The 27,982-nt window shown below is 52.2% G+C and overlaps 1 protein-coding gene across 1 annotated transcript in view; it reads right to left on the bottom strand.

Moving 5' to 3' along the window:
• AKAP9 (A-kinase anchoring protein 9) overlaps positions 1 to 27,982 on the bottom strand; it is a 357,327-nt gene that overhangs the window by 22,672 nt on the left and 306,673 nt on the right. The window contains exons 35-43 of the mRNA XM_075316166.1: positions 21,294 to 21,812; positions 19,036 to 19,099; positions 18,286 to 18,395; positions 18,020 to 18,208; positions 9,609 to 9,797; positions 8,239 to 8,377; positions 5,067 to 5,286; positions 4,415 to 4,565; positions 551 to 1,210 (exon numbers count right to left, since the gene is read on the bottom strand). Coding sequence (XP_075172281.1) covers positions 551 to 1,210; positions 4,415 to 4,565; positions 5,067 to 5,286; positions 8,239 to 8,377; positions 9,609 to 9,797; positions 18,020 to 18,208; positions 18,286 to 18,395; positions 19,036 to 19,099; positions 21,294 to 21,812 — 2,241 coding nt within the window. The remainder of the gene's footprint in view (positions 1 to 550; positions 1,211 to 4,414; positions 4,566 to 5,066; positions 5,287 to 8,238; positions 8,378 to 9,608; positions 9,798 to 18,019; positions 18,209 to 18,285; positions 18,396 to 19,035; positions 19,100 to 21,293; positions 21,813 to 27,982) is intronic.

The raw sequence follows: 27,982 nt of genomic DNA, 5'->3' as shown, positions 1-27,982 counted from the left end.
TCCTGTCCGTCAGAATCCCAAAGGGGCTGCGGAGGGAGCCCGGTCCCAGTGCCTGGATGACCGGATAGGATCCCACTTCTCCCAGAGCCCCTAAGGGATGGGGAAGGAAAACGGCATGTGGCTCCTGCCTGTGTACCCGCAATGGGTACCTCAACCTTAACAACACCGCCGACTTAGTGGGGTGAGAAGGGAGCATGCCGGGGGCCCTGTTAGGGGCCCTCTTTACTTCCATCCGATACAATCAGCAGCTGCTGCTGACTAAAATGGGAGCATGAGTGCATGTGTGCCTCCTTCAACACAAAGCATAAAACTGAGGAGCCCGTGATGCACGGGGGGGTGTATAGGCAGAGGGGAGGGGTTACACTTTTTAAAGTGTAATACTTTGTGTGGCCTCCGGAGGCAGAAGCTATACACCCAATTGTCTGGGTCTCCCAATGGAGCGACAAAGAAACACATATGTATTCAGAGAGTTCCCTGAAATCTATCTTTGATCCCTACCATAATAAGTAAATAAAAAAAATATTGAAAAACAAAATTGAAGACAACTTACGGAAGATTCGGGGAGCTCGACCCTTTCTGAGCCATTTTCTTTGGTTTTCTCGCTGTTCTGGAGACTGTGAATGGTCTCTTTCAAGTGTTTCTCCTCTGCCTGGAGCCTCCTTATGTCCGTCACTTTGCCCTGTACCTGCCGCTGAAGCTCCTCCACCTCAGTCTTCAGTTCCTCCGCCCGTTTCGTGCTGAGCTTCGCAGCTTCTCTCTCCGCTTCCACTTCTTTCTGGAGTCGTTGTCTCTCTTGGTCCAGATTCTGCCTCAGTTGGACGCTTTCCAGCTTGTATCCTTCAGCCTCGGTCACTAGCTCTATGATACGATCATGTTTGGTATCTAGCTGGGTCTGGAGGTCCCTCAGCAGCTCCTCCGCTGGGTTGTGAGCCTCTGGTTGCCCGGTCCCTTCCGTGCCCGGCACACGAGTCTCTAGGCCCTGCTTACATTCGAAAGCACTGGCCAGCTCGCCAGATCGAGTCTTCTCTGCGTCCAGGAAGGCCTGGAGTTCTGACACTTTACTTCTCTCTTGGGCCAGCGTGGCATCATATAGACTTTCCTTGGAGGCGAGCTGCTCCTGGAGACGCTTTACTCGGAGCTGCTCCTCCTCCAACTGCTGCATGAGGTCACGCGTCTCGCTCTTCTGCTCCTCTAACAGGATTTGCAAATCCTAAAAAACAAAAACAGCATTTGGTTGATTCTATTACCTTTGTGACCATGTCTATCCCAGGCCAAAGGATGATAATTTCTAATTATTTATTAGACCACCGTGCGGGAGCTGCCGCCCAATCTACACCCCACCTACTGTCTCCTCCCCAAAATCCTATAGAATGTAAGCCCGCAAGGGCAGGGCCCTCTTCCTCTGTACTAGTCTGTCTACTGTAACTTGTGTATGTATTCTGTATGTAACCCCCTTCTCATGTACAGCACCATGGAATTAATGGTGCTCTATAAATAATAATAATAATAATAATAATAATAATAATAATAATAATAATAATAAATAATAATAATAATTTATGTCTTTTCTTTTCCATAGCGCTCAATGAGAGATATGTAGTCAATAGATAAAGCAACAATGCCAATGTCTCTGTTGGACCCAGTGGTCACCGGGTGCCCCTAGCATGGCAGAGCGGCTGAATCCTAGAACAACCAAGACAGGAGGTTTTCCTTTCATTAACACTATGGATGCCCCAGTCAATGTTGTAACGGAAGGCTGCAAAATTATAAAAATAATTAACTAGTGTATTATACTCCAGAGCTGCACTCACTATTCTGCTGGTGCAGTCACTGTGTACATACATTACTTATCCTGTACTGATCCCGAGTTACCTCCTGTATTATACTCCAGAGCTGAACTCACTATTCTGCTGGTGAAGTCACTGTGTACATACATTACATTACTGATCCTGAGTTACATCCTTACATCCTGTATTATCCTCCAGAGCTGCACTCACCATTCTGCTGGTGCAGTCACTGTGTACATACATTACTGATCCTGAGTTACATCCTTACATCCTGTATTATCCTCCAGAGCTGCACTCACCATTCCGCTGGTGCAGTCACTGTGTACATACATTACTGATCCTGAGTTACATCCTTACATCCTGTATTATACTCCAGAGCTGCACTCACTATTCTGCTGGTGAAGTCACTGTGTACATACATTACTGATCCTGAGTTACATCCTTACATCCTGTATTATACTCCAGAGCTGCACTCACTATTCTGCTGGTGCAGTCACTGTGTACATACATTACTTATCCTGTACTGATCCCGAGTTACCTCCTGTATTATACTCCAGAGCTGAACTCACTATTCTGCTGGTGAAGTCACTGTGTACATACATTACATTACTGATCCTGAGTTACATCCTTACATCCTGTATTATCCTCCAGAGCTGCACTCACCATTCTGCTGGTGCAGTCACTGTGTACATACATTACTGATCCTGAGTTACATCCTTACATCCTGTATTATCCTCCAGAGCTGCACTCACCATTCCGCTGGTGCAGTCACTGTGTACATACATTACTGATCCTGAGTTACATCCTTACATCCTGTATTATACTCCAGAGCTGCACTCACTATTCTGCTGGTGAAGTCACTGTGTACATACATTACTGATCCTGAGTTACATCCTTACATCCTGTATTATACTCCAGAGCTGCACTCACTATTCTGCTGGTGAAGTCACTGTGTACATACATTACTTATCCTGTACTGATCCTGAGTTACCTCCTGTATTATACTCCAGAGCTGCACTCACTATTCTGCTGGTGAAGTCATTGTGTACATACAGTACTGATCCTGAGTTACATCCTGTATTATACTCCAGAGCTGCACTCACTATGCTGATGGTGCAGTCACTGTGTACATCCATCATATTATTTATCCTGTACGGATCCTTAGTTACATCCTGTGTCATACCCTAGAGCTGCACTCACTATTCTTCTGGTTCTCATCTCACTAAACTCATGGTCACACATACCCCAATGGATAATCTGTGCTGCTCTTCTCACGTGGGTCACATTTTTTTTTACATTTTGCAACATCCAAATCACTAGAGCTTTGTGCAAACCCTGAGCTGACACACAGTATTGGGAGATTTTAGCTACCTGCAGAATTGTGAATGCAGCTCTGGATTCAAGTTATAACTCAGGATCAGTACAAGACAAGTAATGCAATGTGAAGACAAAGTTACTTAACGGCTTATGAAGAGTAATAATATAAGTAGTGATGAGCGAGCACTACAATGCTCAGGTGTTCGTAATGCTCGGACAGGCGAGACTCGTATTCTGAGTATAATGGAAGTCAATGGGGAACTCAAGCATTTTGCCAGGTTTTTCAGAGTTTCCCAATGACTTTCATTATACTCGGGTACTCAAGTCGAACCCACCTGAGAGTCCAACTCGTTATGAGTACAGAGCACCCGAGCATGGTAGTGCCCGCTCATCACTACTTACTAGTACCGATCACCCGAGCATGGTAGTGCCCGCTCATCATTAATTACGAGTACAGAGCACTCGAGCATGGTAGTGCCCGCTCATCATTAATTACGAGTACTGAGCACCCGAGCATGGTAGTGCCCGCTCATCACTAGTTACGAGTACAGAGCACCCGAGCATGGTAGTGCCCACTCATCACTAGTTACGAGTACAGAGCACCCGAGCATGGTAGTGCCCGCTCATCATTAATTACGAGTCCTGAGCACCCGAGCATGGTAGTGCCTGCTCATCACTAGTTACCAGTACTGAGCACCCGAGCATGGTAGTGCTCACTCATCACTAGTTACGAGTACTGAGCACCCGAGCATGGTAGTGCCCGCTCATCACTAGTTACCAGTACTGAGCACCCGAGCATGGTAGTGCCCACTCATCAGTAGTTACGAGTACTGAGCACCTGAGCATGGTAGTGCCCGCTCATCACTAGTTACCAGTACTGAGCACCCGAGCATGGTAGTGCTCGCTCATCACTAGTTACCAGTACTGAGCACCTGAGCATGGTAATGCCCGCTCATCACTAGTTACCAGTACTGAGCACCAGAGCATGGTAGTGCTCCCTCATCACTAGTTACCAGTACTGAGCACCCGAGCATGGTAGTGCCCGCTCATCACTAGTTATCAGTACTGAGCACCTGAGCATGGTAGTGCTCGCTCATCACTAGTTACCAGTACTGAGCACCCGAGCATGGTAGTGCCCACTCATCAGTAGTTACGAGTACTGAGCACCTGAGCATGGTAGTGCCCACTCATCACTAAATATAAGTAACTGATTTTTCATGAACATTTATTACAACTGGCGTTACACTATGGTGTGACATAGACGCCATCGCCAGTTATCGGCTTTCTGTCCTCGGCGTGGCACATCTCACCTCCAGCTCTTCCTTCTCTTGCCGCTCACTTCGCTCGGTTTTAGTCTTCTCTTTCTCCAGAGCCCACTGCAGCTCTCGGGTCTTCTTCTGTTCGTCTGCCAAGGCGTCGTTCATGTCGTCCAGCTCCTCTCGTCTCTTCTTCAGCTCCACCCTGATAAGATATAAACTATTTAGCATAATAAAAGCCATGCACTTCAGTTTAGATCGTTAAAACCCTACATTCATTCTGTGTAACCAATGAGTGGTGTGCAACCTGCTACAAAATCTGTAACAGGTCCCTACCAAGTGGCATTTATAATATCTGGGGCAGAGGGGCCTTGGAACTCCTGTGGGCCAAGTTCCATCTCTGCGCCCATTAGTGAAAAACCTGGGACAGTTCCAGGCCACCGTGACAGGTGAAGGTGCGCTGCAGACAAGGTCCTCTTTCAAATTTAGAGTGACAAGGCAAAGAATGTGAATTTTTCTTTTTTCAGTATTTAAATGGATTGTCTACGATTCGAAATATTTATCTGCTTTCTTTTCAGAAACGGCGCCACACCTGTCCACAAATTATAAAACCAATGGACAGGCGCAGCGCCATTTCTGGAAGAGATCAGCCGCGCTTTTCTAATCCAGGTCCGATATTTACGGCCACCTCTGAGGAGTAGATTACCGGAGAGACTCGAGTTCTTTAAAGTGCTTGTGCTGCAGCTTCAGGGTGGATTCAAGCTCCATCTTGGTTAGTGCAAGCTGATTTTTCATTTCTGCTGATAGGAGCCTCTCGGAGCCCAGCTGCTCCTGCAGGTCGCTGGCTTTCGCGTTCATGCTGTTGAGCTGTAGGTGCATTTCTTGGGGGATCGAGGACTGATCCTGCGGAGGATAGAGAGCAGCCCCTGTCCAGAGAGGAGCACAAGATAAGCTGGGACCTCAGTTACATTTGTTTTTACACCATGACAACAAAAGAAGCAATACAAGAATTGCAGTTCGTGTTCTCTCGTCTGATTTTCATGATTTATCCTCAAATGTTAAATTGTTAAATTTTAAGAAAGCAAGAGGACAATCAGCATGTCGGTCACAATATTATCCAAACACATTGTCATCCAATTTTCCCAGATTTAACAAATTGGCAAGTGTCTAATCACAATACTGTATTGTTTAGACTGATTTTACACTCAAAGCTAACACCCATGAGGAACCACGATTCACTAAATTTAGCAAGATGACAGCTGGCAAAAGATTATACCTCTCCACCTCCGCTGTTCACCACCTCTTCTTACGACCAACCGCAAGGCCCAGGACTCCGGCGGGCCCCCGCGCAAGGCCCAGGACTCCGGGCCCCCGCGCAAGGCCCAGGACTCCGGGCCCCCGCGCAAGGCCCAGGACTCCGGGCCCCCGCGCAAGGCCCAGGACTCCGGGCCCCCGCGCAAGGCCCAGGACTCCGGGCCCCCGCGCAAGGCCCAGGACTCCGGGCCCCCGCGCAAGGCCCAGGACTCCGGGCCCCCGCGCAAGGCCCAGGACTCCGGGCCCCCGCGCAAGGCCCAGGACTCCGGGCCCCCGCGCAAGGCCCAGGACTCCGGGCCCCCGCGCAAGGCCCAGGACTCCGGGCCCCCGCGCAAGGCCCAGGACTCCGGGCCCCCGCGCAAGGCCCAGGACTCCGGGCCCCCGCGCAAGGCCCAGGACTCCGGGCCCCCGCGCAAGGCCCAGGACTCCGGGCCCCCGCGCAAGGCCCAGGACTCCGGGCCCCCGCGCAAGGCCCAGGACTCCGGGCCCCCGCGCAAGGCCCAGGACTCCGGGCCCCCGCGCAAGGCCCAGGACTCCGGGCCCCCGCGCAAGGCCCAGGACTCCGGGCCCCCGCGCAAGGCCCAGGACTCCGGGCCCCCGCGCAAGGCCCAGGACTCCGGGCCCCCGCGCAAGGCCCAGGACTCCGGGCCCCCGCGCAAGGCCCAGGACTCCGGGCCCCCCGCGCAAGGCCCAGGACTCCGGGCCCCCGCGCAAGGCCCAGGACTCCGGGCCCCCGCGCAAGGCCCAGGACTCCGGGCCCCCGCGCAAGGCCCAGGACTCCGGGCCCCCGCGCAAGGCCCAGGACTCCGGGCCCCCGCGCAAGGCCCAGGACTCCGGGCCCCCGCGCAAGGCCCAGGACTCCGGGCCCCCGCGCAAGGCCCAGGACTCCGGGCCCCCGCGCAAGGCCCAGGACTCCGGGCCCCCGCGCAAGGCCCAGGACTCCGGGCCCCCGCGCAAGGCCCAGGACTCCGGGCCCCCGCGCAAGGCCCAGGACTCCGGGCCCCCGCGCAAGGCCCAGGACTCCGGGCCCCCGCGCAAGGCCCAGGACTCCGGGCCCCCGCGCAAGGCCCAGGACTCCGGGCCCCCGCGCAAGGCCCAGGACTCCGGGCCCCCGCGCAAGGCCCAGGACTCCGGGCCCCCGCGCAAGGCCCAGGACTCCGGGCCCCCGCGCAAGGCCCAGGACTCCGGGCCCCCGCGCAAGGCCCAGGACTCCGGGCCCCCGGCGCAAGGCCCAGGACTCCGGGCCCCCGGCGCAAGGCCCAGGACTCCGGGCCCCCGCGCAAGGCCCAGGACTCCGGGCCCCCGCGCAAGGCCCAGGACTCCGGGCCCCCGCGCAAGGCCCAGGACTCCGGGCCCCCGCGCAAGGCCCAGGACTCCGGGCCCCCGCGCAAGGCCCAGGACTCCGGGCCCCCGCGCAAGGCCCAGGACTCCGGGCCCCCGCGCAAGGCCCAGGACTCCGGGCCCCCGCGCAAGGCCCAGGACTCCGGGCCCCCGCGCAAGGCCCAGGACTCCGGGCCCCCGCGCAAGGCCCAGGACTCCGGGCCCCCGCGCAAGGCCCAGGACTCCGGGCCCCCGCGCAAGGCCCAGGACTCCGGGCCCCCCGCGCAAGGCCCAGGACTCCGGGCCCCCGCGCAAGGCCCAGGACTCCGGGCCCCCGCGCAAGGCCCAGGACTCCGGGCCCCCGCGCAAGGCCCAGGACTCCGGGCCCCCGCGCAAGGCCCAGGACTCCGGGCCCCCGCGCAAGGCCCAGGACTCCGGGCCCCCGCGCAAGGCCCAGGACTCCGGGCCCCCGCGCAAGGCCCAGGACTCCGGGCCCCCGCGCAAGGCCCAGGACTCCGGGCCCCCGCGCAAGGCCCAGGACTCCGGGCCCCCGCGCAAGGCCCAGGACTCCGGGCCCCCGCGCAAGGCCCAGGACTCCGGGCCCCCGCGCAAGGCCCAGGACTCCGGGCCCCCGCGCAAGGCCCAGGACTCCGGGCCCCCGCGCAAGGCCCAGGACTCCGGGCCCCCGCGCAAGGCCCAGGACTCCGGGCCCCCGCGCAAGGCCCAGGACTCCGGGCCCCCGCGCAAGGCCCAGGACTCCGGGCCCCCGCGCAAGGTGGAGGCTGCCACTGTGACTAGGCCTGTACCGTCACTAGATGCGGACAGACGTCCTAGCCTCTTTCGCATAAAGATGCCCAGGGGCTTGGTGCGCGAGAAGAGTAAGAGGTGGAGGTAAGGACTGTACAGGGAGTGAGCAGCGGAGGTGAGTATTAGTAGTTTTTTTTCTATATTTTACTCCTTCCAGACCCCAGAGCATAAGAAGGCACATTCAATTTGCAGAGAATAAATCAAGTGGACATTGAATTTCCTAGCAAAATCCGGCAGATTTGGTGAATTCGAATTTCATCAGGTCCGCTCATCACTTTCCCGTACAGATGCAGGGAAAAGTATCTCTATGGACTCGTCATTCTCAGGACTGGCAAGATGGAGGGGTCTGACCTCTAATGACCCTATATCGATGGCATGTCGTTGTGATATGTCATCACTTTACATAATGTAAATAACTCTAAGATTTGTCACCTCACCTTCAGTGTGATGCACGGATTCAATATTAGGATTCATTTGTAGACAGGTCAATTTCGCCCGAAGATCCTGGATTTCGAGAAGCAAACTCCGCCGTTCTGCGTTCTGTATACAGTCCATGGCGGTAATATGCTCCATGCCCTAAAAGATAATCAGTAGACATTAGCGGGGGGGTCCATTAAATAAGTATATAATACTGTACTGTAAGGGACGCTTTTCAATATTCATATTACACAGATGCAGCAGAGCTGACCCGAATTTGCATGGAGCGCTCCGACACTGCCGTAGTGTGGATCACTTTGCTGCAAAATATCAGCTCGTTTGGCTCACGGGGTCTTAAGATAAACGACATTGTAGCAAACCCTCCTCTGTGACAGTATTAGGTTTGCATAGGAGGTTTTTAACCTCTTGATGTAAACAGGAATGTTTCCATTCACTGAAAGCAAGAAGGGATTTGGAAACATGGCCTATAAACTTGCAAAACTTTTCATTCCAAAATGATGGGGTTTTTTTCAAATTGAAAAGTTATTCCTTATCCAAAGGATGGGACTAAGTTACTGATTGCTGGGGGGGCCGAGAGCTGTTTGGAGTGGAGGATGAGCAGCTCCACTTCATTCACTGGTACAAAGAAGAAAAGCCAAGTGTGTACTCGGATATTTTTGGAAAAGCCAAGTGTGATATTTTGAGAATTCTATATCTTACAAAATGAATGGAGCGGAGATGTGAACGCTCAACCTCTGCACCATTTAGGATAGGCTCTGCAGAGCTCTATTCTTGAAATCGATGGTGGTCCCAGTGATTGGAGTCATAGCGATTTGAAATGTATCCTTCATCTTGTGGATAGGGGATAAACTCTAAAATTTACATCCATCTGAAAAACCCCTTGAAAAATACTGCACTACATGATCCATCCCCGGAAGAAGGCGTACTCCGAAACGTGCATGTAGGGACCCGTGTTTGGCGCTCCTATTCATACGAGGTATATACTGCCATTTACTTCTCATTCATTCTTTTTTTGCTGGGATTCTCCTTACTCCTCTCTGACAGTGACGGCAGTTTTTGCACTGCTCTTACTTATAGACCACCTCTGGTTGTGATTTCTTTATATTGTCACTGTCAAATTTTTGGATTGATGAGAATCCTAGTTTTAATTATTGTCTTACGTTACAGTTTTCTTGTTATTGTTCTCTGGCGAAACCTGTGTATTACCTTTATATGCTATATTTTAATTATTGTGACAATAAAGATTTATACTTTTTTAATGAATGGCTTGCTGTTGTACAGAATATTTTTCGTACTTATGATCCATAGAGCATATCCGGCGCATTAGCACATCGGCATCCAGAGTCTCATCCAGTGCCGGATCCATTACCTGTTCTTGCAGTCGGTGCTGCATTTGATTGACCACGGCAGATGCATCAATAACGCCCAGTGAGGCCAACTGGGTATGGAAAGTGGAAAGAAGGGCGTCCTGCTCCCTGGAGAAAACCTCCTGTATAGCGCGAAGCAGCTCTCCTCTCCAGTCCGGGCTCCGGTCATGGAAATCCGACCTTGCATGAACCTAAAATGCAAATGAAACACAATTCTGAAAACTTTCGGATCTATGCAGAGCTCCTTTTCACTTCCAACCAACAACAATAAGATCTCAGCAGAACGTGGGAAAGAACTTCTAATTCGATTGGTTCCCGGAGCCGCTGGGGCTCATCCTGTGATATATCCATTGTGACTCCTCTTACAAATGGAGGCCACAAGGTAAAAGTGAACAGTGCCTTGGTTGTACTAAGTGCATCTCTATACATTGTCAAGTGTAATCTCTTTCTAGGAGCAGTGACATCAAGAAGAGCGAAGGAAAATGGAGCCGGGCACATCAAAGAAGGGAATTTTGTTTACTTACCGTAAATTCCTTTTCTTCTAGCTCCAATTGGGAGACCCAGACAGTGGGTGTATAGCTACTGCCTCTGGAGGCCGCACAAAGAACTACACTTAAAAGTGTAAGGCCCCTCCCCTTCTGGCTATACACCCTCCCGTAGGAGTACGGATTCCTCAGTTTTAGTACCAAAGCAAGAAGGAGGAAAGCCAATAACAGTTTCAAAAACAAATTCAATCCGATAACTAGATCGGAGAACTTAAGAAACAACGTGAACAACATGTGCACCCGAAAAAACGAAACCCTAAAAACAGATAGGGCGGGTGCTGGGTCTCCCAATTGGAGCTAGAAGAAAAGGAATTTACGGTAAGTAAACAAAATTCCCTTCTTCTTTTTCGCTCCTAATTGGGAGACCCAGACAGTGGGACGTCCAAAAGCAGTCCCTGGGTGGGTAAAAAGATACCACATGAACGGGCTGTCATACAGCCTCTTCCTACAGGTGGGCCACCGCCGCCTGAAGGACCCGTCTACCTAGGCTGGCGTCTGCCGAAGCGTAGGTATGCACTTGATAGTGTTTGGTAAACGTGTGCAGACTCGACCAGGTAGCCGCCTGGCACACTTGCTGAGCCGTAGCCTGATGCCTCAACGCCCAGGACGCACCAACGGCTCTGGTAGAATGGGCCTTCAGTCCAGATGGAATCTGAAGCCCAGCAGAACGGTATGTGTGAAGAATTGGTTCCTTGATCCACCGCGCCAGGGTGGATTTGGAAGCTTGCGATCCCTTATGCTGACCAGCGACTAGGACAAAGAGCGCATCCGAACGGCGTAGAGGCGCCGTGCGAGAAATGTAAATCCTGAGTGCTCTCACCAGGTCCAACAGATGTAAACCCTTTTCAAATTGGTGAACTGGATGCGGACACAAAGATGGCAAAGTGATATCCTGATTGAGATGAAAGGAAGAAACCACCTTGGGAGAAAACTCTGGAATTGGACGCAGTACTACCTTGTCTTGGTGAAACACCAGGAAGGGAGATTTGCAAGATAACGCCGCCAGCTCGGACACTCTTCGAAGAGATGTGACCGCTACAAGAAAAACTACCTTTTGTGAAAGCCGAGAAAGGGGAACCTCTTTCAAGGGCTCGAAAGGCGGCTTTTGAAGAGCAAGGAGAACCTTGTTCAGATCCCAGGGTTCCAATGGCCGTCTGTAAGGAGGAACGATATGACAAACTCCTTGGAGAAACGTGCGTACTTTAGAAAGCTGTGCCAAGCGCTTCTGAAAGAATACGGATAACGCGGAGACTTGACCCTTAAGCGAGCTAAGGGACAAACCTTTTTCCAACCCAGACTGCAGGAAGGAAAGAAAAATTGGCAATGCAAATGGCCAGGGAGAAAACCCTTGAGCCAAGCACCACGCTAAGAATATCTTCCACGTCCTGTGATAGATCTTAGCTGAGGATGGTTTTCTAGCCTGTCTCATTGTGGCAACAACTCCCTGAGATAAACCTGAGGCCGCTAGGATCCAGGACTCAATGGCCACACAGTCAGGTTCAGGGCCGCAGAATTCAGATGGAAAAACGGCCCTTGAGACAGCAGATCTGGACGGTCTGGTAGTGCCCACGGTTGGCCTACCGTGAGATGCCACAGATCCGGGTACCACGACCTTCTTGGCCAATTTGGAGCGACGAGTATGGCTCGCTGGCAGTCGGACTTGATTTTCCGGAGAACTCTGGGTAACAATGCTAGAGGTGGGAACACATAGGGGAGTCGGAATTGCGACCAATCCTGAACCAAGGCGTCTGCCGCCAGCGCTCGGTGATCGTGAGACCGTGCCATGAAAACTGGGACCTTGTTGTTGTGCCGTGACGCCATCAGATCGACGTCCGGCGACCCCCAGCGGCAACAGATCTGTTGAAACACGTCCGGGTGAAGGGACCATTCTCCTGCGTCCATGCCCTGGCGACTGAGAAAGTCCGCTTCCCAGTTTTCCACGCCTGGGATGTGAACTGCAGATATGGTGGACGCTCTGCTTTCCACCCACGTCAAAATCCGCTGGACTTCTTGAAAAGCTTGGCGACTGCGTGTTCCCCCTTGGTGGTTGATGTACGCCACCGCCGTGGAATTGTCCGACTGAATCCGAATCTGCTTGCCTACCAGCCATTGTTGGAAGGCTCGCAGGGCAAGATAGATTGCTCTGATTTCCAGAACATTGATCTGCAAGGTGGACTCTTCCTGAGTCCACGTCCCCTGAGCCCTGTGGTGGAGAAACACCGCTCCCCACCCTGATAGGCTCGCATCTGTCGTGACCACTGCCCAGGACGGGGGAAGGAACGACTTTCCCTGTGACAATGAGTTGGGGAGAAGCCACCAACGTAGAGAGTCCTTGGCAGTCTGAGAGAGGGAGACAGTCCTGTCGAGGGACGTCGATTTCCCATCCCATTGGCGCAGAATGTCCTATTGGAGAGGGCGCAGATGAAACTGCGCGAACGGGACTGCCTCCATTGCTGCTACCATCTTTCCTAGGAAATGCATGAGGCGCCTCAGTGAGTGCGACTGGCTCTGAAGGAGAGAGTGCACTCCAGTCCGTAGCGAGCACTGCTTGTCCAGTGGAAGCCTCACTATCGCTGATAGAGTATGAAACTCCATGCCAAGATAAGTCAGAGATTGGGTCGGGGTTAGATGAGACTTTGGAAAGTTGATAATCCACCCGAAAGTCTGGAGAGTGTCTAGCGCCACCTTCAGACTGTGTTGGCATGCTTCTTGAGAGGATGCCTTTATAAGCAGGTCGTCTAGATACGGGATGACCGAGTGACCCTGCGAGTGCAGAACAGCTACTACTGCTGCCATGACTTTGGTGAAGACCCGGGGGGCTGTTGCCAGACCGAAGGGTAACGCTACGAACTGTAGGTGCTCGTCGTGTATGACGAAACGTAGGAAACGCTGATGCTCTGGTGCAATCGGCACGTGGAGATACGCATCTTTGATGTCTATTGATGCTAGAAAATCTCCCTGAGACATTGAGGCTATGACGGAGCGTAGGGATTCCATCCGGAACCTCCTGACTTTTACGTGTCTGTTGAGCAACTTCAGATCCAGGACGGGACGATACGATCCGTCCTTTTTTGGGACCACAAACAGATTGGAGTAAAAACCGTGACCCTGTTCCTGAAGAGGGACGGAGGTCACCACTCCTTCCGCCTTTAGAGCGGCCACCGCCTGCAACAGAGCATCGGCTCGGTCTGGTGGTGGAGAAGTTCGGAAGAAACGAGTTGGCGGACGAGAACTGAACTCTATCCTGTACCCGTGAGATAGAATATCTCTCACCCAACGGTCCTTGACGCTTGCTAGCCAAATGTCGCCAAAGTGGGACAGCCTCCCACCGACCGCGGGTGTGGGCATCGGAGACCGCAAGTCAGGAGGACGTCGTTTTGGCAACGGTTCCTCCGGCTGGTCTTTTTGGGCGTGACTGAGACCTCCAAGAATTTGAACGTCTCTGGTCCTTTTGAGTCTTTTTTGACGAGGCGAATTGGGACCTGCCCTGCCCTCGAAAGGACCGATAACCAGACTGACCCCTCCTCTGTTGGGGCTTGTTTTGTCTGTGTTGCGGTAAGGAAGAGTCCTTACCCTTGGAGTGTTTGATGATTTCATCCAAACGCTCTCCAAACAATCGGTCACGAGAAAAAGGCAAATTGGTTAAGCACTTCTTGGAATGAGAATCTGCTTTCCAATGTCTCAACCACAGAGCCCTACGCAAAACAACTGAGTTGGCTGACGCCACTGCCGTGCGGCTTGTAGCGTCCAGAACAGCATTAATCGCGTACGACGCGAATGCCGCCATTTGCGAGGTCAATGGTGCTACCTGCAGGGCAAATGCACGTGTGACTGAGTCGACTCGCGCAAGCCCGGCCGTGATAGCTTGGAGTGCCCATACGGCCGCAAAAGAAGGCGCTAATGACGCTCCAATCGCTTCATAGATGGATTTCAGCCAGAGCTCCATCTGCCTGTCAGTGGCATCTTTAAGTGCCGCTCCATCTTCAACAGCAACCAAGGATCTAGCTGCAAGCCTGGAAATTGGAGGATCCACTTTTGGACACTGGGTCCAACCCTTGACCACTTCAGAGGGAAAAGGGTAGCGTGTATCTTTAAGTCGTTTAGGAAAACGCCTTTCAGGATAAGCGTGGGGTTTCTGGATTGCGTCTCTGAAGTCAGCGTGGTCCAGAAAAGTGCTTAATGTACGCTTAGGGTATCTGAAATGGATTCTCTCGTGCTGCGAAGCTGACTCCTCTACAGGAGGCGCTGGTGGGGAAATATTCAACATCTTATTGATGTTAAATATAAGATCATTAACTATGGCGTCACCATCTGGTGTATCTAGATTGAGAGCGGTCCCAGGATCAGAATCCTGATCAGTTACGTCCGCCTCATCACCCATAGATTCATCCCGCTGTGATCCAGACCATTGAGATGAATGTGAAGGCCCGTCATAACGAGCCCGCTTAGGCTGCCCGGGGCCATCGTCCGAGTCAGAGTCTTCACCCTGAGGTGTAGATGCCCGTCCCGGAGCTAGGAGCTGAGGGGGACCAGGGGGCAATACATGCACAGTGTCCGTGGTCTGAAGTACAGGCCTAGCTCGCAATGTGTCAAGAATTTGTGACATAGTGAGAGACATTCTGTCAGCAAAAGCTGCAAACTCAGTTCCTGTCACCTGGACAGCATTCACAGGTGGTACACCCTGGGACACGTCCAGCAGAGGTCCCGACTGTGCAGGCGCCGCAGGGGCCGAGCACTGCACACAATGGGGGTCCGTGGAGCCTGCCGGTAGAAAAGTCCCACATGCGGTGCAGGAAGCATATAATGTCTGTGCCTTGGCACCCTTGCGTTTCACGGGCGACATGCTGCTGGCTCTCTGCATGTGAGAGAGTCTATAGCCAAAGGGCGACCAGCGCTATGTAATACCAAGTATTTGTAGCAACAAAATACTAAGAATACTACGAGCACAAGAGGGGGTGAGCCCTGAGGGCTGCTTACCGCCCGCTGAACAGCGGGTAAGAGGCTGCAGAATGCCTTGTCTGGGTCTCCCCGGCTCCCCTCTGCAGCTCAGCGTGTCAGCAAGAATGGCTGCCGGCTTATGTGGAGAGGGGCGGTCCGTGGGAGTTCCCAAACAAAAGTGCGGGAACAGTGTCCCCTCTGTGCTGACTGTGAGGGCTGGAGTATGTAAAAACGACTCCAGCCCTCAGCGCTGATGCACTGGCCAGCGTCCCGCCCCTCTCCTGACTGGCAGGTCTGGGGGCGGGAACGAACGAAAGCAGGCCGCAAAAGCCGGGGACTCGAGTTATCAGCGCGGCCGCCGTAAAAGCGCGGGCCGCGCTGAAGTCCCCGGCGCACTACAAGTGCCAGCCGCGCTGCTGTTCCAGCGGCCGGCGCGACCGAGTCCTAGACGTGGGCAGCGTCCCGCCCCTCTCCTGACTGGCAGGTCTGGGGGCGGGAACGAACGGAAGCAGGCCGCAAAAGCCGGGGACTGTAGTTATCAGCGCGGCCGCCGTAAAAGCGCAGGCCGCGCTGAAGTCCCCGGCGCACTACAAGTGCCAGCCGTGCCGCAGTCCCAGCGGCCGGCGCGGCCGATTCCCATAAGTGTGCCTGCTTCAGCTAAGCTGAATGAGGCCATGGCACAGGCGCCGCAGCGCTGATGTCCCCCGGCGCACTACAACACCCAGCATGCTGCGGTGTGAGCGCCAAATGCACGGGGACACAGAGTACCTTAAGGAAGCAGGGCCATGTCCCTGATGTACTCCGCTCCATCCAGCATCTTCTCCAGGGGCTGTAGATGGAGCCCGGTCTCAGTGCCTGGAGACCAGTAAATCCCACTTCACCCAGAGCCCTGTAAAAAGGGATGGGGAAGGAATCAGCATGTGGGCTCCTGCCGCCGTACCCGCAATGGGTACCTCAACCTTACAAACACCTCCGACATAAGTGGGGTGAGAAGGGAGCATGCTGGGAGTCTGTATAGACCCTCTTTTCTTCCATCCGACATAGTCAGCAGCTGCTGCTGACTAAAAACAATGGAGCTATGCGTGCGTGTCTGACCTCCTTGCGCACAAAGCTAAAACTGAGGAATCCGTACTCCTACGGGAGGGTGTATAGCCAGAAGGGGAGGGGCCTTACACTTTTAAGTGTAGTTCTTTGTGCGGCCTCCAGAGGCAGTAGCTATACACCCACTGTCTGGGTCTCCCAATTAGGAGCGAAAAAGAAAAGAAGTGGGGGCGGATCATTCTCTCTCTACAGGAAGTGTGGGCAGGTCATTGTCTCTCTACAGGAAGTGGGGGCAGGTCATTGTCTCTCTACAGGAAGTGGGGGCAGGTCATTGTCTCTCTACTGGAAGTGGGGGCAGGTCATTGTCTCTCTACTGGAAGTGGGGGCAGGTCATTGTCTCTCTACAGGAAGTGTGGGCAGGTCATTGTCTCTCTACAGGAAGTGTGGGCAGGTCATTGTCTCTCTACAGGAAGTGTGGGGCAGGTCACTGTCTCTCTACAGGAAGTGTGGGCAAGTCACTGTCTCTCTACAGGAAGTGGGGGCAGGTCATTGTCTCTTTATAGGTAGTGTAGGCTGTCATTGTCTTTTTATAGGAAGTGTGGGCAGGTCATTGTCTCTCTACAGGAAGTGTGGGCAGGTCATTGTCTCTCTACAGGAAGTGTGGGCAGGTCATTGTCTCTCTACAGAAAGTGTGGGCAGGTCATTGTCTCTCTACAGGAAGTGTGGGGCAGGTCATTGTCTCTCTACAGGAAGTGTGGGCAGGTCATTGTCTCTCTACAGGAAGTGTGGGCAGGTCATTGTCTCTCTACAGGAAGTGTGGGGCAGGTCACTGTCTCTCTACAGGAAGTGTGGGCAAGTCACTGTCTCTCTACAGGAAGTGGGGGCAGGTCATTGTCTCTTTATAGGTAGTGTAGGCTGTCATTGTCTTTTTATAGGAAGTGTGGGCAGGTCATTGTCTCTCTACAGGAAGTGTGGGCAGGTCATTGTCTCTCTACAGGAAGTGTGGGCAGGTCATTGTCTCTCTACAGAAAGTGTGGGCAGGTCATTGTCTCTCTACAGGAAGTGTGGGGCAGGTCACTGTCTCTCTACAGGAAGTGTGGGCAAGTCACTGTCTCTCTACAGGAAGTGGGGGCAGGTCATTGTCTCTTTATAGGTAGTGTAGGCTGTCATTGTCTTTTTATAGGAAGTGTGGGCAGGTCATTGTCTCTCTACAGGAAGTGTGGGCAGGTCATTGTCTCTCTACAGGAAGTGTGGGCAGGTCATTGTCTCTCTACAGGAAGTGTGGGGCAGGTCACTGTCTCTCTACAGGAAGTGTGGAGCAGGTCACTGTCTCTCTACAGGAAGTGTGGAGCAGGTCATCATCTCGCTAGTGAAACTGTGGGCAGGTCATTATTTCTAAAGGAAGTGAGGGCAAGTCATTGTCTCTCTACAGGAAGTGGGGACAGGTCATTAAGTCATTGTTTCTACAGGAGGTGGGAGGCAGTTCCTTGACATATTAAGATTGGTATGTTCACCTAAAGCAGTTTTAACCTGTAGGGGGTGCGTGTATCAACACCATGCTGATGTACAGGTTTTGACTGAAATTGACAGGTCCGCTTTATAATGCTACTCATGATCACCCAATATAATACAACTTGTCCTACAGCATGTCACTATCAGACACTATGGCAATGATCTGGACTTGCATCCTGTTTTATAGTTCATAACTGCATTTATAGATCTGAAAGCTTCAGAGCTGAAATTGCAATGTCGGTGACATGGATTCTGGGAATATTTGTTTTTTTTGCACAGATATTATATAACTAAGGCCGCTTTTACATGGATGTTCAGGTCTGGATTCATAAGAAAGATATAAAAATACCAAAATCTGTAAAGTATCACACACAAACCTCAGGATCATTGTAAATCTGCATTTTCGCAATCAAGTCTTTAAGCGAAGCGATGGTCTCTGCTAAGGTTTTTCTTTCTTCTCGCCAGGACTGGGTGTTAATCGTAAAAGATTTCTCCTTCTCGGGGCTGGTGGCTTCAGTCAGCGACAAGACCTGCATCCCCTCCTGATGGACGGCACGTAACAAGTCCTGAAGAAATGGCACTGACTGTTAGAACAGGTAGAAATATCATGGAGGGGGCTATCCTCTATCATTGCTGCTGGCACCTTGATCTTGCTTGGAAGTAACTCATCCGGGACCTCGTCTTCCCCTCTAAGTCCTTCGGGAAGTTGTTCCAGACTCTGAGCGTCATATGTTCCTTGGCTCCATTCACATTCTGCATCCAAATGCCAAAAATTAATTTAAAAAAATATGCGAGACATAAGGGAAGAAAGGGCTGATGTCAAAAAGGAAGGGCCGGCGTCAAAAGGGTAGGGAAGGGCCGGCGTCAAAAGGGAGGGAAGGGCCGGCGTCAAAAGGGAGGGAAGGGCCGGCGTCAAAAGGGAGGGAAGTCCCGCCGTCAAATGGGAGGGAAGTCCCGCCATCAAAAGGGAGGGTAGGGCTGGCGTCAAAAGGGAGGGTAGGGCCGGCGTCAAAAGGTAGGCAAGAGCCGGCGTCAAAAGGGAGGGAAGGGCCGGCGTCAAAAAGGGAGGGAAGGGCCGGTGTCAACAAGGGAGGGAAGGGCCGGTGTCAAAAGGGAGGGAAGGGCCGGTGTCAAAAAGGGAAGGACAGATGTCATAAAGGTGGGGCTGGTGTCAAGAGAGGAGGGGCTGTTGTAAAGAAAGGAGGCACAGGTGTCAAAATTAACTGAAAGGTCTAGTTTGGGAGTCAAAATTGGGTCTAGTACAGGGTGAAAATGAATTGCGGGGTGTGGGAGCAACAAACTACTGACGTATCAGCTCGATCATCCTCATCTACAAATGATAAAATTGCATGAATATATTTATATATTAGGTAATAAGTGAAGGTGATCTCACCACTGGAGGCCGCGTCTGTGAGGTGATACGGTGGAGACAGAGCAGAATCTGGAACAACTCCACCCTGGAGAAACACAAAAAAATCTATTTAGATTAAAAAGAAAAACAAAGGGATAGCAGAAGAAAAATAAATAAAAATAATAATAATTAAAAGAAAACAAAAACAATCGTTTCCCATTCATTAATAATCTAATGAAAACTAAAATCTAGAATGAAGGGCTCTCGTTCAGGGGCCTGACCGCTTACTGACACTCATTGATAAGTACAGTATAGCTATATGTATAGTGTAATATAATAAAAAATAATTTATACAAAACTGAAATGTATCTATAAAAATAAAACATAGCCGCACCAGTCACAACTATCCATGAAACCCACAGTATACGAGAGGTTTGTTTTTGTTTTTTTAACATAGGAGACTATGACAACACATGCCCTGTATACGTATAGTGGTATATGTCTGAGCCTCGACACTCATCTAAAGAGCGAGGCCTCCCTACAGGTGACAATGTACATAAAGGCTACTTTACACACTGCGATATCGGTCCCGATATCGCTAGTGTGGGTACCCGCCCCCATCTGTTGCGCGACACTGGCAAATCGCTGCCCGTGTCGCACAACAGCCGTCACACATACTTACCTGTCCGGCGACGTCGCTGTGACGGGCGAACCGCCTCCTTTCTAAGGGGGCGGTCCGTGCGGCGTCACAGCGACGTCACTGAACCGCCGCCCAATAGCAGCGGAGGGGCGGAGCTGAGCGGGACGTAACATCCCGCCCACCTCCTTCCCTCCGCATAGCGGCCGGGAGGCAGGTAAGGAGAGCTTCCTCGTTCCTGCGGCGTCACACGCAGCGATGTGTGCTGCCGCAGGAACGAGGAACAACTTCGTTACTGCTGCAGTAACGATTTTTAAGAATGGACCCCCATGTCGCCGATTAGCGATTTTGCACGTTTTTGCAACGATGCAAAATCGCTTATCGGTGTCACACGCAACGGCATCGCTAATGCGGCCGGATGTGCGTCACAAATTCCGTGACCCCAACGACTCCGCATTAGCGATGTCGCAGCGTGTAAAGCCCGCTTTAGACACTGTCAAACCATCATCTGTTTTGAACTCCCAGTACACACATGCATGATCGGCTCAGTTGAGCGTTCATATGTTCTCAATAAGGAGAGGAGAATGAGCCGAGGCAAGATACCTCTCCAGGGGTCAAAAATAAAAAGAAGGATCTAGCATTCTTCTCTCTCTTGTAAAGAGGCCACCATACACATCAGATGGTCGGCCAGCCGTGACGAGACTGAAGACTTTGAGATTTAAGCGGGCTTTACACGCAACGACATCGCTAACGAGATGTCGTTGGGGTCACGGAATTCGTGACGCACATCCGGCCTCGTTAGCGATGTTGTTGCGTGTGAAACGCAGGAACGATCGTTAACGATCAAAATTACTTACCAAATTGTTGATCGTTGACGCGTCGTTCCTATCCAGATTATCGTTGCTGTTGCTGGTTGTTCGTCGTTCCTGCGGCAGCACATCGCTATGTGTGACACCGCAGGAACGAGGAACATCACCGTACCTGCGTCCGCCCGCAATGAGGAAGGAAGGAGGTGGGTGGGATGTTACGGTCGCTCATCTCCGTCCCTCCGCTTCTATTGGGTGGCCGCTTAGTGACGCTGCTGTGAAGCCGAACGAACTGCCTCCTTAGATAGGAGGCGGTTTGCCGGCCACAGCGATGTCGCTAGGCAGGTAAGTATAGTGTGACGGGTGTAAGCGATGTTGTGCGCCACGAGCAGCGATTTGCCCGTCATGCACAACTGACAGGGGCGGGTGCTTTCGCTAGCGATGTCGTTGTGTGTAAAGCTCGCTTTAGGAAGCAGTAAACCGGGATCCCATAATCTCTACAAGTTGTGTCGGCACTGTATAGGTGTTTATCTCCGCTTTTTTTGTAGCGATCCGATGTCCCAGTTGGAAAAAGTCTAAAAAAGAAGCTATATGGAAATTAGACTGAAAGTGCACTGGGGGTGTGTCTTCACACGTGGGAATGCATTGACACGCCCCAATGCACTTGCAGCCTGTTTTACATATGATTTCTACATTAAATTTCTCAGGTCTGGCACATCGGATCTCTACAAAAAAAGGTAACATCCTCATCACGTTGACTTTATAAGATTTCAGAGTAATAAGACTGAATGGTGTGGTATCTGGACAAGAAACTAGAGATCACATATCTGTGTGCTCGCCAATACAGAGGTACTTACTGGAGATTTCAAGGCATCGATAACAGCTTTTAGAGCCTCACACTCATTAGTGAGCGCCTGCACGACCGCATACTGATCCCGTCTCAGAGTATCCGCCTCGCTGATGTGCCGGGCTTCCATGTCGAGGATCTCGGCCGCGTGGAGCTCCTGCATCTGGGTGATCTTAACAGTGTAGCGTTCCATTAAATCGGCCACTTCCTCCGAGGTGTTGTTCGGATGAGCGGACTCCAGCTCTTTCTGGACTCCTATGTTCTTGTGGTGGACCCGTGACGTCTGGATGCTGTTGTTAACACTTGGGACTTTGTCGGTCTGGGATGATGAAGATGTTGACCTCTCCCTGGTGGTCCAGTCTGGGCTTCTCACCCCATCTGTGAAATCTACACCCGGCAATGTCTGCTGCTGCTCCTCTTCTTGAAGTTCCTTCTTCATGTAAAACGCCAACTTCTCCTCGGCGTGGGCGAGACATTTCTTCACTTCTCGAAGGTCTTCTTCAAGAAGGGCCAGGTTGGATTCTTTCAGCTGTAGGAAGTTTATGAAGAATACATTTAAGGTGAACATACGGGCCGCCATATTGCTGGCTGACCTCACAATCCTATGAATACACACAGTGACTGTCTACAATGGATGGAGTTTGTCAGGATTGTATGAATACAATTTAAAAGGGGTTGTCCCAGAAAACGTACGGATTCCCAGGGTCCTTTACAGACCCAAAGACGTGCCACTTTCTTACCACCTCTCCATTTTTTGCCGGAGATAGCCAAGTATAAAGGTTGGACATTCCCATATTCCCATAGATAATGAAAGGGTTCGGACACTGCTCCATTCCATAAGGATATTTAAATGCCCTGTTCTTGGGAATAGTGGGGTCCCAGCAATCAGCAAGTTCTCACCTATCCCCAATCTGACTGCACCTGTGAATGGACCCTTACAAGTCCATAATCCGTGTGGGGCAGCCGGTGAGGCAGCAAGGGAACGGGGCAACGATTGCGGGGGTAAGAGTGGCTTATTTTTGTCTTTTCTAAGCATCCATACAGAACGGTAACTGAACCCTTCACCCCCGGACAATTTTCGTTTTTCTCTCCCCTTCTTTCAAGAGCCGTAACTTTATTTTTCTGTCAATCTTGCCACATGAGGGCTTAATTTTTTGCGGGACAAGTTGTAATTTTGAACGAAACCATGAGTTTTACCATATAGTATACTGGAAAACGGGGAAAAAAACCCCTCCAAGTGCGATGAAATTGCGAAAAGAAGGGAATTTTGTTTACTTACCGTAAATTCCTTTTCTTCTAGCTCTAATTGGGAGACCCAGACAATTGGGTGTATAGGCTATGCCTCCGGAGGCCGCACAAAGTACTACACTCAAAAGTGTTAGGCCCCTCCCCTTCTGCCAATACACCCCCCGTGCTCCCACGGGCTGCTCAGTTTTGGTGCAAAAGCAAGAAGGAGGAAAAAATAATTATAAACTGGTTTAACTTCAATCCGAAGGAAACTCGGAGAACTGAAACCATTCAACATGAACAACATGTGTATACAAAAAAACAGGGGCGGGTGCTGGGTCTCCCAATTAGAGCTAGAAGAAAAGGAATTTACGGTAAGTAAACAAAATTCCCTTCTTCTTTTTCGCTCTATTGGGAGACCCAGACAATTGGGACGTCCAAAAGCAGTCCCTGGGTGGGTAAAATAATACCTCGTAAGAGAGCCGTAAAACGGCCCTTTCCTACAGGTGGGCAACCGCCGCCTGAAGGACTCGTCCACCTAGGCTGGCATCCGCCGCAGCATAGGTATGCACCTGATAGTGCTTCGTGAAAGTGTGCAGGCTCGACTAGGTAGCCGCCTGACACACGTGTTGAGCCGCAGCCTGGTGCCTCAAAGCCCAGGACGCTCCCACGGCTCTGGTAGAATGGGCCTTCAGCCCTGAGGGAACCGGAAGCCCAGCCGAACGGTAAGCTTCGATAATTGGCTCCTTGATCCACCGAGCCAGGGTTGATTTGGAAGCCTGTGACCCTTTACGCTGGCCAAGAACAAGGACAAAGAGTGCATCCGAGCGGCGCAGGGGCGCCGTACGAGAAATGTAGAGTCTGAGTGCTCTCACCAGATCTAACAAGTGCAAATCCTTTTCACATTGGTGAACTGGATGAGGATAAATTGAGGGTAAGGAAATATCCTGATTGAGATGAAAGGGGGATACCACCTTAGGGAGAAACTCCGGAACCGGACGTAGAACCACCTTGTCCTGGTGAAAAACCAGAAAAGGGGCTTTGCACGACAACGCTGCTAGCTCAGACACTCTCCGAAGTGAAGTGACTGCTACTAGAAAAACCACTTTCTGCGAAAGGCGTGAGAGAGAAATATCTCTCATTGGCTCGAATGGTGGTTTCTGAAGAACCATCAGCACCCTGTTTAGATCCCAGGGTTCTAACGGCCGCTTGTAAGGTGGAACGATGTGACAAACTCCCTGCAGGAACGTGCGTACCTGTGGAAGTCTAGCTAGGCGCTTCTGGAAAAACACAGAGAGCGCTGAAACTTGTCCCTTAAGGGAACCGAGCGACAAACCCTTTTCCCGTCCAGATTGAAGGAAGGACAGAAAAGTAGGTAATGCAAATGGCCAGGGAGAAAAACCCTGAGCAGAGCACCATGACAGGAAAATTTTCCACGTCCTGTGATAAATCTTGGCGGACGTTGGTTTCCTAGCCTGTCTCATAGTGGCAATGACTTCTTGAGATAACCCTGAAGACGCTAGGATCCAGGACTCAATGGCCACACAGTCAGGTTGAGGGCCGCAGAATTCAGATGGAAAAACGGCCCTTGAGACAGCAAGTCTGGTCGGTCTGGTAGTGCCCACGGTTGGCCGACCGTGAGATGCCACAGATCCGGGTACCACGACCTCCTCGGCCAGTCTGGAGCGACGAGGATGGCGCGGCGGCAGTCGGCCCTGATCTTGCGTAACACTCTGGGCAACAGTGCCAGCGGAGGAAACACATAAGGGAGCTGAAACTGCGACCGATCCTGAACTAAGGCGTCTGCCGCCAGAGCTCTGGGATCTTGAGACCGTGCCATGAACGTTGGTACCTTGTTGTTGTGCCGGGACGCCATGAGGTCGACGTCCGGCACCCCCCAGCGGCAACAGATCTCCTGAAACACGTCCGGGTGAAGGGACCATTCCCCTGCGTCCATGCCCTGGCGACTGAGATAATCTGCTTCCCAGTTTTCCACGCCTGGGATGTGAACTGCGGATATGGTGGAGGCCGTGGCTTCCACCCACATCAAAATCCGCCGGACTTCCTGGAAGGCTTGTCGACTGCGTGTGCCTCCTTGGTGGTTGATGTATGCCACCGCTGTAGATTTGTCCGACTGAATTCGGATCTGCTTGCCTTCCAGCCACTGCTGGAACGCTTTCAGGGCAAGAGACACTGCCAGAATTTCCAGAACATTGATCTGAAGCGAGGACTCTTGCCGGGTCCACCTACCCTGAGTCCTGTGGTGGAGAAAAAAACGCTCCCCACCCTGACAGACTTGCGTCCGTCGTGACTACTTCCCAGGATGGGGGTAGGAAGGATTTCCCCTTCGACAATGAAGTGGGAAGAAGCCACCACCGAAGGGAAGCTTTGGTCGCCTGAGAGAGGGAGACGGTCCTGTCGAGGGACGTCGGCTTCCTGTCCCATTTGCGTAGGATGTCCCATTGAAGAGGACGCAGGTGAAACTGCGCGAAAGGGACTGCTTCCATTGCTGCCACCATCTTCCCCAGGAAGTGCATGAGGCGCCTCAAGGGGTGTGACTGGCCTTGAAGGAGAGATTGTACCCCTGTCTGTAGTGACCGCTGCTTGATCAGCGGAAGCTTCACTATCGCTGAGAGGGTATGAAACTCCATGCCAAGGTATGTGAGCGATTGGGCCGGTGTCAAATTTGACTTTGGAACGTGGAGATAAGCATCTTTGATATCGATCAATGCAAGGAAATCTCCTTGGGACATTGAGGCGATGACGGAGCGAAGGGATTCCATCCGGAACCGCCTGGTCTTTACGTGTTTGTTGAGAAGTTTCAGGTCTAGGACAGGACGGAAAGACCCGTCCTTCTTTGGGACCACAAACAAGTTGGAGTAAAAACCGTGGCCCTGTTGATGAAGAGGAACAGGGACCACCACTCCTTCTGCCTTCAGAGTGCCCAGCGCCTGCAGAAGAGCCTCGGCTCTCTCGGGAGGCGGAGAAGACCTGAAGAATCGAGTCGGGGGACGAGAGATGAACTCTATCTTGTAACCGTGAGACAGAATGTCTCTCACCCAGCGGTCTTTTATTTGTGGCAGCCAGGTGTCGCAAAAGCGGGAGAGCCTGCCACCGACCGAGGATGCTACTAGAGGAGGTAGAAGTCATGAGGCAGCCGCTTTGTTAGCGGTGCTCCCAATGGCCTTTTTAGGACGTGACTTAGACCGCCATGCATCAGAGTTCCTTTGTTCTTTCTGAGACCTTTTGGACGAGGAGAATTGGGACCTGCCCGCGCCCCGAAAGGACCGAAACCTCGACTGCCCTCTCCTCTGTTGGGAGAGGTTCTGCTTGGGCTGGGGTAAGGATGTATCCTTTCCCTTGGATTGTTTGATGATTTCATCCAGGCGCTCGCCAAAGAGCCTGTCGCCAGAAATTGGCAAACCGGTTAAACGCTTTTTTGGAAGCGGAATCTGCCTTCCACTCCCGTAGCCACAAGGCCCTGCGGACTACTACCGAATTGGCGGTCGCAACTGCCGTACGGCTCACAGAGTCCAGGACAGCATTCATAGCGTAAGACGCAATTGCCGAGGTCTGGGAGGTAATGGAAGCCACTTGTGGCGCGGCCGCTTCAATTTTCGCTTGACCTGCTGATATAGCTTGTAGCGCCCATACGGCTGCGAATGCTGGGGCAAAAGAAGCTCCGATAGCTTCATAGATGGATTTCATCCAGAGCTCCATCTGCCTGTCAGTGGCATCTTTAAGCGAGGCCCCATCTTCCACTGCAAGTATGGATCTAGCCGCCAGTCTGGAGATTGGAGGATCCACTTTGGGACATTGAATCCAACCTTTAACCACTTCCGGGGGAAAAGGATAACGTGTATCCTTAAGGCGCTTAGAGAAACGCTTATCCGGACAAGCATGGTGATTCTGGATTGCCTCTCTGAAATCAGAGTGGTCTAGAAACATACTCTGTGTACGCTTGGGGAACCTGAAGCGAAATTTCTCCTGCTGAGAATCAGACTCCTCCGCCGGAGGGGCTGAGGGAAGAATATCCAGCAACTGATGAATGGATGCAATAAGATCATTCACTATAGCGTCCCCGTCTGGAGAATTAAGATTGAGAGCGCTCCCAGGATCAGAATCCTGATCAGCTGTCTCCGCATCATCAACCAGAGAATCCCCCCGCTGAGACCCTAAACAATATGATGTCGAGGGAAATTCTAAGCGGGCTCGCTTAGACGATCTGGGGCTAGGTTCTAAGTCCGAACCCTCCGTCTGGGATGTATGAGATACCCCGTGAGGACATTGTTGGTCCAACTGAGGGGGGTCAGGGAACAATGATTCAACAGAGTCCCTTTGCTGAGATACCGGTCTGGACTGCAAGGCTTCTAGTATCTTAGCCATAGTCTCAGAGAGTTGATCCTTAAAGGCTGCAAACTCAGTCCCCGTCACCTGGACAGTGTCAACAGGTGGCTCCCCCTGGGCCCCTCTTAGCAGAGGATCCGGCTGAGGAAGTGTCACAGGGGTCGAACACTGTACACAATGAGGGTCAGTGGAACCTGCCTGTAGCTGGGTCTTACATGCGGCGCAGGCAACATAATAAGCCTGTGTTTTGGCACCCCTGCCTTTTATGGGCGCCATGCTATAGTTTTCCCTGAGTAACACAATAGGGTATATAGCCAGAAAGAACTGTGCTCATACAGTGTAAATTATATACAGTACACAAATAATGTACCCATACAATACAGCACCATGGGGCTAGCACCACATGTGCTGTTTACCAGCCGCCTAAGCGGTTGTGAGGCCACCAGAGACCGTGTCTGAGTCTCCCATGAATATGTCCCTCTCTGCAGCGTCGGTGGAGCTGACAGGAATGGCTGCGGCGTCCTGACGAGCTGAGGAAGCTGTGGGCGTGGCCTAGAAAGAGCGCGAAACGGGCGCTCATACTGTGTACAGTGAGGGGAGTGGAGCATGTAAATCATACTCCAGCCCTCATTGCTGCTCGCTCCGTGCAGCGTCCCGCCCTTCCCCTGCCTGTCAGGGCTGAGGGCGGGAGAAAAAAAGGGAAACTAGGCCGCAATGAAGCCGGGGACTGTAGTAATAAACGCGGCCGCCGTAAAAGCGCGGTCGCGTGAAAGTCCCCGGCGAACTACAAGTCCCAGCCGCGCCGCAGTGTCCCGTGGCAACGGCGGTCAGTGCGGTAGCCCTTAGATATAAACACACTCAGCGACGCTGAGTGTGTAATGGCACATATAGACCCGGTCAGCGCCGCGGTCCCCGGTGCACTAGCACACCCAGCAAAGCTGAGGTGATGCCGTGCGCGGTCCCCATAGGGATACAGAGTACCTTTAAGATGCAGGGCCATGTCCCTGAACGGTATCGGCTCCTATCCATCAGGCTCCACAGGAGTTGTGGATGAAGCCCGGTCTCAGTGCCTGGAGACCGATAAGATCCCACTTCACCCAGAGCCCTAAGGGGGATGGGGAAGGA

This window comes from Anomaloglossus baeobatrachus, chromosome 6 (assembly GCF_048569485.1).
Source record: "Anomaloglossus baeobatrachus isolate aAnoBae1 chromosome 6, aAnoBae1.hap1, whole genome shotgun sequence".
Lineage (NCBI taxonomy): Eukaryota > Metazoa > Chordata > Amphibia > Anura > Aromobatidae > Anomaloglossus > Anomaloglossus baeobatrachus.
This window is presented reverse-complemented; position numbering and strand designations above follow the sequence as displayed.